At 43.0% G+C, this 9,073-nt stretch overlaps 1 protein-coding gene across 1 annotated transcript in view; it reads right to left on the bottom strand.

Moving 5' to 3' along the window:
• Positions 1 to 9,073, bottom strand: part of RNF214 (ring finger protein 214) — a 50,617-nt gene that overhangs the window by 2,787 nt on the left and 38,757 nt on the right. The window contains 8 exon segments of the mRNA XM_047877151.1: positions 868 to 963; positions 1,253 to 1,357; positions 1,572 to 1,704; positions 1,834 to 2,210; positions 2,433 to 2,531; positions 2,732 to 2,822; positions 3,424 to 3,512; positions 4,052 to 4,148. Of these exon segments, the coding sequence (XP_047733107.1) occupies positions 868 to 963; positions 1,253 to 1,357; positions 1,572 to 1,704; positions 1,834 to 2,210; positions 2,433 to 2,531; positions 2,732 to 2,822; positions 3,424 to 3,512; positions 4,052 to 4,148 (1,087 nt within the window).

Below are 9,073 nucleotides of genomic sequence, written 5' to 3'. Positions count from 1 at the left end.
TCTGGAAAGACGGAGGGAAGGAGGGGAGAGAGCACCACTGAGGTCCACTAGGTCTAAGGAATGCATACTAAGTCAGAAGAGCTCTTACTGTGGGGGACCAGATGGGCTATTTCATTGGCTCTTACTCCCCCAAAGAATCTTCAGAGTAGGGGAAACTGTACTTTTTACAGGGAACATTAACAATCAGCTAAGAATAGTGTAAAGCTGCTTTTTGTTGAATACCTGGTGTGGCCTTCTCCTCTCATGATCCATTCAGGCGGAGATGTGCTCCAATCTCCAAATACCCACTACCCTCAAATCTTATTCAGGATTTTCCCTTACTAAGAATTTAGATATAAATCCAGTTCCTACCTCCTGGAAATCAAAATGAACAAAACAAAATAGTAAAGAAGCAATCATCCCTGCTGCTAAGAGACTTAACTCTGCCTGGTAACATACTACGAGATAGGAATAACCTGTCAGTTTGCGAAGATAATCTCTAACAGGCAGGTCTCCAGGCTATTTTGTTAATGGATTTCCTAATCTCATATTCAGGTTCCCTATTCCCTTCTTCTCATCTAAGCAAAGTCTCCTGACAATGCTCTGTTTGAAACAGTGCTTAGAAATGTATGTCTTATTGTCAGCGATCCAAGACAGTAAGTAATCTGTGTTCTAGGATGAACTGCTTATCCAGTCCCCTAAAGCGAATAGGGTAACAGGAAGCTGGGAGATCCTAGCTGCCAGTATTCTGAATCCTGCCGATCATTTAAGCCACAATTTACTGAAAACCTCATGCTGAGATATTAATGATGACCATCAACACAGCAACACGTTCAGGAAAAATTCAGAAAAGGAACAGCAGAAACGAAGAAGGTCTACAGCACCCACCTCCTTGTGCAGCACATGGGAACACGCCATTGGATGCAGCTCATTGGGCTGGACAAGTTTCTGGCACATGAGACACAGCTTACAGGCGGCTGGAGCCTACAGAACAGAGGAGGGACGGCCAAAGAGTGAGGAACCTCTGGGTCTCCTTGCCTTTTATGCCCATGATGCCATTCTACTATTTCGATGTCGCAAAAAGATTTCACACCAAAAGAAGGAGAAGTTCAAAGACAGACTGTTGCCAGAGTACTTGCATTTTCTCAGCAGGGGCTGCCAATGACCCAGCTACTGAGATTATGGTTTTTTCCCCGCACTCCACCTGTGAACCTGTTCCCTCCTCACCCCCGAGCTCCTCCACATCCCGGTTTTCAAAGAAAAAGAGCCTTACATGTGAAGACCTTCCAGGATACGAAACTTGGGCAGAAGGCAAGAACATTGGGGTACTGATTTGGGTCAATGGAGCAGGGAACAAGGCCCGGATCCGACCGAGTGGCTGTGGGCAGAAACATCGTCAGAGTAAGGAGAGGGAGTCTGAGCAACCCAGCAGGTAACAAAAAGAAATCATTTGTTTCCCAGTCCAACAAAGGAAGAAACCAGAGTAGATAACCCTGGCTGCAGTGCTGTCGGCCACCCCCAATTTCCCTGAAACCTGTCCTTTCCCTAACATCTCAGCAGGTCTGAGTTCTCCCCCGAGTAGCCCTTCTTACCTGAGTACTGGCTGCCACCCGCTCGTGTTCTGCCAGTCGTGCAGCTACCAACTGGATCAGTTCCTCCATGGTCAGGCCTGCCATGGTGGTCCGTGCTGTCTTGATTTGCTGAAGGATGTTGGTCATCTGGGCCCTAAGAAACCAAATGTCGAGGGAGAGAAATTCTATGCTATACTCGTGGGAAATATCCATGAAACCTCTCCTATTTTAACCCACAGACATTTCTCTTACAAATTTTTAATCAGTCCTGAAAGATACTTACTTATTGCATTGTGGGAAGCGAGTCAGTAGCTTCTCCAGGATCTTCTCCAGTTTGTCTACTGGTTGGGGCCGGGGAGTTTCAGTAGAAGCCTTAACACCGCCCAAGCCTGGGGGAGGTGGGATGGAGGCAGCAGGGGGCATGTGTGGACCGTGGGGGCCAACGAGGGAACCCAAGCCAGGGCTATTTCTCCCATGGGAGCCAGGAAGGGGCGGGGAAGGCTGGCTGGGCTGGGAGAGGGCAGGGTTTAGGATTGGGAAAGACAAGGAGCGGGGATCTGCGCTGGGCATAACCATGGGCACTGTGACCTGCCCAATGGAGAAGGGCATCCGAGGAGCCAGAGAAGGATTGGGTTGAAACACCTGAAGCATAAAGTCTGTCTGTAGAGCGGCAGAGGTAGAGGACGAGAGAGAAAGGAAGAAAATAAAAGTTTAGGAAACTGGAGATGTCAGTGAGCAATTCTTATGCCAAATAATACCGATAATAACAACAACAATGTTATAATACCAGTAATGAAACCAATTTCCTCATAAAAGGAACAAGTAAAGGCTGGCTGTGCCGGCAGCACAGAAAGGTGGCCTCCCCCACGCTGGCCCTCTCACCTCTGATGGGGGTGGGGGCAAAGTGGGAGTCGGGATTTGAGGAAGGCTGCTCAGCTTGGCTCCGTTCCTCACCAACTGGATATGACTATTAAACTGGTCCTGGAAAAGAGAGAAAGGAAAGGATTATCCTTTCTGCTGACTCGAGTAGGCTCTAGAGAGAGAACACCAACCAGTATCAGAAGAGCAAAGGCAAGGGCAGAGCCGACCCTAAGTGACAACGTACAAGGTCCGTCCCTATCACCAGGGTTTCAGCACAGACTGAACTCCTTCGCTCAACCCTCACCCATTACAACACTTACCCGAACATTCTTTTTCATCATCCGAACTCCATTCAGCCTTGTCTCCCACTCCTGTTTGGAACGAACGGTCTCTAGTGTTGGGGGGGTTGACCTTTCAAGAAACCAACAGGAATTTACAGAATTGAAGAAAGCCCTGCTCCTGACTCTCTGAGACAGCAGGACAGTGTCAGGCTAACAGGCCTGGCGAGGTCAGACCAGGTGCAGGAGGCGGCCAGGGCCCTAAGTCGTCTGCTTCACTCTAACTCCAGCATTTTTTAAGCCAATTATTAAAGAAAGAGGACCCACCACAGAGGGTTTCTGGTCTGCCTGGAAATGCCACAAGGGCCCTCCAGATTCCACGGCAGAAAAAGAAATGACTGCGTGAGAAACAAGTCTCCAAAGATATCCGTTATGCTTTGACACCATAAAGAAATACTGTTTATCCAACCGGAACCAATACGATAAAAAATACAAAGCTATAAAATACGGGAAGAGAAATCACTGAACAAGGACTAGTGTGCAGACAAGGATGGCTTTGAAATTCCTGCGAAGACAGACCAAATGCCAGATGAGCTGGCCTAGGGTTTGAAAAACCTAACAAAACAACTCCCCCTCCACCCACCCACCCCGCCCCCGCGCCCCGCTCAACACACACACACATACACAAAACACAAAACTGCAGGACCTTGACTCTAGAATGGGAAGGTACTTACTTGAGGTAAGTGAGGTGCAGTTCTGCCTCTTTTTCTGCTTCTTCTAGTTTCAATACCAGCAACTCTTTCCGACTCTCTAGTGATAAGATCTGAGGAAACCACACACATACACACACAGATACTTTGTTAATTTTATATACCTGAAGCTAAACACGAAGTTAAAGCAAATGCTTAGGGGCGCCTGGGTGGCTCAGTCGGTCGAGCATCCGACTCGGCTCAGGTCATGATCTCAGTTTGTGGGTTCGAGCCCTGCATCAGGCTCTGTGCTGACCGCTTGCTCAGAGCCTGGAGGCTGCTTCAGATTCTCTGTCTCCTTTTCTCTCTGCCCCTCCCCCACTCAGGCTTTGTCTCACTCTGTTTCTCAAAAATAAATAAATGTAAAAAAAAATTTTTTTTTTAAGAAACCAAATGCTTACTTAGTGGCTATATGGTAGAACACTTGTATGGCTTAGTGGTAGAATACTACACTATGCTATATATAATAGTACAATACCATATGATACTAAAATATACTATATTATATATATAGTATACTATGTTATATAAGGTACTATAGCGTACTCTAAGACAACAGGTTCTATTATCTGGAAGCCTCATATCAAGGCTTTCCACACAGAGCTCTTCTCACCTCTGCTTTCCAGGCCCGTTCTGTCTCTTCCATAATGTTCCGATTTATTTCGCCATCCTGATTCTTGAGTCTATCTAGTTCCATTTCCCACACTTCTCTGTAAGGTAAGAAACCAAGAACAAGAGTGAGGAGAGAAAGACAAGATTGCTAAGGGACATCAAGGCAAAAGTAAACCTGAAATTGATCTAGCAGGTATGTTACAGGAAGTCTTACTGTAAGTATTAATATAGATCTAGGAGCAGAATGTTTAAAGTGGTCTGTAACTGCATAAAGGCCCCATATTTGAAAACACAAATGTTCATGTCTCCATTTGCTAAAAAAAAATGTTACCAACAGCAGGAAAGAGCGCCCGAGGACAAAACCCAATGAACGCAGAATGCTCTATGTTCGAGGAGGGCTCGGAACCATATCGCATTCCTCTTCTTTCTCAACTTGTCTTTTAGTACGCGTATGAAGAATGCAGGACCAAACACGGGTCCCGCTTAATACTCACTTCTAATGCAGCAAGCACTGAATCACTTCTAGGCATACAGATACCAGCTTACCGATTTTCCTATTTTCTTAGACATAGTAAACATTCTTCAGAAGGAAAAAATGCTCTCTTCACATCTCAGGGTTTCATATTTCCATCAGTTTCCTCCCTTCTTACATCGCCCTCCCAGCCCCATCCCTAGAATGTAATATACCCACTCAGGGTCAGGTGACCAACTGCCCCGTGTGCCTGTTCTGAGGGGTTTTGCAGAATGTGGAGGGTCAAGCACCCTACTCAGGACCACAGGTACAGAGCCAGCAGGAGGAGCTCCTTACATGCCACTGGACTACAGTTAAGTTTTGTGGCTGAAAGGCAAAGGAGTATCCAGATCAGTGGGAAAGAATATGGGAATGTTGAAATTTTTTCACTGTATTTTTAAAAGTTGAGAAGAAGAAGAAGAAAAGGTCAGGAAGAGTTACATCTTAAGAAAAATGTTCACACTTTTCTTCAGTAAAATAAATAATTTTAGTCCTCTTCTGTTTTTTTGGTAGCTTCACACATAGGAAAGGGAGTGATCCACTTACCAAGTTTTTGAGGTGCCTTCTCCTTACATCTGACCCTTCACAGAGCCCTGCTCCCCATTTCACAGACAAAGCGTGGGTGTGTATGTGTGTGACACATACAACCATTCACTGATTCACAAATAGTAGTCTGTCCCTCCACTGACAAGGTCAGATAGATAGAAATGACCAGGTAGGGATTTTCTTCTTAATCTCTATGTGTCGTCCTTCCCAAACTAACATCCTGCCAAAAGAGGAATTCTCTACTAATTCTTTAGACAGAAGTTCATAGGCAGTTGTGTTTTCCTGCTACAACACATACTCCTCAAGTAAAATACACACGAGGAGTCAGAATTCTCTAACCGTAAGAACACGTGAACTATGCCACGGGGTCAATCAACGATCCATTTAGCTTTTCTGGTCACTCCCTGACAATGGGATAACATGTAGAAAAACAGGACAGCTGCCTTCTGTGATTGATGGTATTCTTGAAGATTACAGATGGTCACCGAGTGTCTCTTTCATTAAACACATTTATCAAACACAGGTACACATTTACATAAGAAAAATCCTTCTACCAAGTCCATGCGGACATTCCACAGATTCACACACAAAAATCTTCTCCTGTGGGGCAATGGCCACATCTACCTCACCAGGATCCAACAAGACAAAAGGAACTACTAACCATCACCACAAAAATGGTCAAAGAATTTTTAAACAGTCAAAAGCGCTCAACTTCATCAAATGGTAACTAGCCTCTAACATACGCAGCAGATCTGTAATCCACCCTAGAAAAAGAATCCGTTCCCCATAGCAGATGGTCATAAAAATGCTTGGTATAAGAGAAACCAGTGAGTCTATTTCAACTTTTCTAATTCCTGGTCTAAGTCCCATACTTCTGTTATTTTGCATAGCTAGTTCAGGGAATCAATGATTCAAATAAGTAAATAGCAGACTGTGTAAGTCTGACTTGTAGTTCCCAATTTTTGCATACTTTTTAAAATTAACTTTATTTTTGATCATGCAAATAATACAAATTATAAAAACTTTAGAAAATATAAAAGAGTCTCATATAGAGGCTCCAACTCCTTTAGTTATTGGTTGTATGACCCTAGACAAGTTACTTATAATTGTCCTAGGATTCAGTTTCGTCATCTGAAAAATGAGTAATACCTACATCATGGGACTGATGGGAGAATTTACTGAGAAAACACACATGAAGAATTTAATATGCTACCCAGCACACGTGAAATATCCAAAAAATGTTATTTTTTTTCAAGTTCATTCACTTATTTTGAGAGAAACAAAGACAGGACGAGTAGGGAAGGGGCACAGAGAGGGAGACAGAAAACCCCAAGCAGGCTTTGCTGCCAGCAGAGCCTGATGCAGGGCTCGAACCCATGAAACTGTGAGATCATGGCCCGAGCCAAATCCAAGAATCGGACACTTAACCAACTGAGCCACCCAGGCACCCCCCAAACAAATGTTATTTTTAAAGTTTTTGGCGGGGGTGGGGGGTACCTGGGTGGCTCAGTCGGTTGAGCATCCGACTTTGGCTCAGGTCATGATCTCGCGCTTTGTGGGTTCGAGCCCCACGTCGGGCTCTGTGCTGACAGCTCAGAGCCTGGAGCCTGCTTTGGATTCTATGTCTCCCTCCTGCTTGTGCTCTGTCTCTCTCTCTCTCCAAGAATAAATAAACATTAAAAAAAAGTTTTTTTAATAAAGTTTTCTTTTTTTAAGTTTATTTATTTAATCTCTACCATGGGGCTCGAACTCATGACCCCAAGATCAAGAGCTGTATGCTCTTCTGACTGAGCCAACCAGGCACCCCTAAAGTATTTTTTTAATTCAATTTCTCACAATTGCAATACTCACAAAAAAATCATTATTATACTTCTCTCCAGTCTTTTAAAATAAATATTTGTATATTTATGTATACATATGTAACATATAAATCCATTATGTGTACTTTCAAACAGAAACTGTGACCTTTGTCTTACTTTTTTAACCTATCGTATTTTTACATATCATTAAGTATTCTTCAAAAATGTGAATTTTTATTTTTATTAAAAAATTTTTTTTTAGTGTTTATTTATTTTTGAGAGCGAGAGACAGAGTGTGAGCGGGGGCAGGGTCAGAGAAAGAGGGAGACATAGAATCCAAAGCAGGCTCCAGGCTCTGAGCTGTCAGCACAGAGCCCGATGCGGGGCTCGAACCCACAGACTGTGAGATCGTGACCTGAGCTGAAGTAGGACACTTAACTGACTGAGCCACCCAGGCGCCCCCAAAATGTGAATTTTTAAATAACTATCCACTGTACATACATACCATTATCTATTTAGGTATTAAGTTATTCTCAATTTGACAATTATAAATACTATTATAAGCATCTGTGCATGTATACTAACACAGGTTAATGATAAAAATAATGTACCTAGATTGAAGAGGAAGCTACTCAGAGTAGTTAAAAGCATGGCCTCTGGAGCCAAAAACTAAGCTCTGAGTTCAAATCCAGGCCCTATGACTATCTATGCGACCCTCTGGCAAGTTACTTACCCTAACATAAAATGGGGATATCGAGAGTCTACCTCTCACAGAGCTGTTATGTATATTATGAGTTAACATATGTAAAACACATAGAACAGTCTCTGGCATATAGGAAGAACTTAACGTTAGTTATCTCATTTGGATGGTAGAACGTCCTCCTTCAGAGAAACGAAAATATATGCATATGAATTTTCCACCACAAGGCGTGGTGGAACTCAGTGATTTTAATGGAGAGAAGCAGATGATAAGTGTCTTGTGAAATCCTCTCAACAGTCAGACACAGAGCTAAAAATTAAGATGGGTCCTCAGCCCAAATGTCTTCCTTTCAGAATATACTATACTCGAGGCAAGGCAAAAGGAAACAAAACAAAAACTGTTGAATGAAGGGGTTGGCTCTCCTGAAGTGGGGGTAGAGGTTATAAGATCTAAAATCTTTTACTCCGAAACGGACACTAACACTAACCAATATAGAATGGATGAGATCAGACATAAGCAGAAATATTTACCCGAGGCTTCAATTGCGAATGTACTGTTTATGAGACTAGAATTCTTCCTTGATTCAACATAATTCAAGAAATCTACTTAGCAGCACAGGGTGCTAGGCACCATGCTAAACCCTGGGAATATAAAGATGCCCAGTTCCTGCCCCAAGAAACTCGCAATCCAAGAGTCTGCCAGGTGAACACAAGGAGCAAGGAAATTCTGGGCAGAACAAACAGTATGTGCAAAGGCCAAAGAGAGCATTCAGCTGAGAAGTGGTCCAGAAAGTTGCAGGCAGTGGATGCAGGAGTCTAACGTTCAGGGGTGTAGTCTGGGCAAGGGGTACAGATCAAGGTCACAACCATAAAGACAGTAGCGGAAGCCCTAGATATAGAAGAAATAATCTAGAACAGCAGTTTGCAAAACATAGTCCACAGTCCCCAAAACCTTTGAGGGCCTGGTCTATGAAGCAAAAACTAATTTCACAGTAACACTAAAATTACTTGCCTTTGTCAATCTCATCCCCTCATGAGTCTACAATGGATTTTCCTGACCTAGGCTACACAACACACGATAGTATCATCACTGATGGCTAATGGAATATATGCTTCTGTATTCTTATGTTTTCTAACATGTCTTAAAATAGTAGGTTGAAGGCATAATTTAAGCTCTCAATTTTTTTCCCTTCTCAGTACTTCTGTTGTGCTTTTATAGCTATCTTTATACTTGCTATAATCTTTATAATCTCATTATTGTCCAATAAATAATCACTGTAAAATTTCCAAGTTCTCCAGCCATCTAGGTAGAAACAAGAACTTATCATTTTGTTTACAATAATTTCTTTTAATTTTTAAAAAATTTCTCATTAAATGAAAAAAATTTTTCTTAATGTTTATTTTTGAGAGAGAGAGAGAGAGAGAGAGAGAGAGAGCATGTATGCGACTGGGAGAGGGGCAGAGAGCG

The sequence above is a fragment of the Prionailurus viverrinus genome, chromosome D1 (genome assembly GCF_022837055.1).
Source record: "Prionailurus viverrinus isolate Anna chromosome D1, UM_Priviv_1.0, whole genome shotgun sequence".
Lineage (NCBI taxonomy): Eukaryota > Metazoa > Chordata > Mammalia > Carnivora > Felidae > Prionailurus > Prionailurus viverrinus.
The sequence above is the reverse complement of the archived record's forward strand: the minus strand, read 5'-3'. Positions and strand labels throughout refer to the sequence as shown.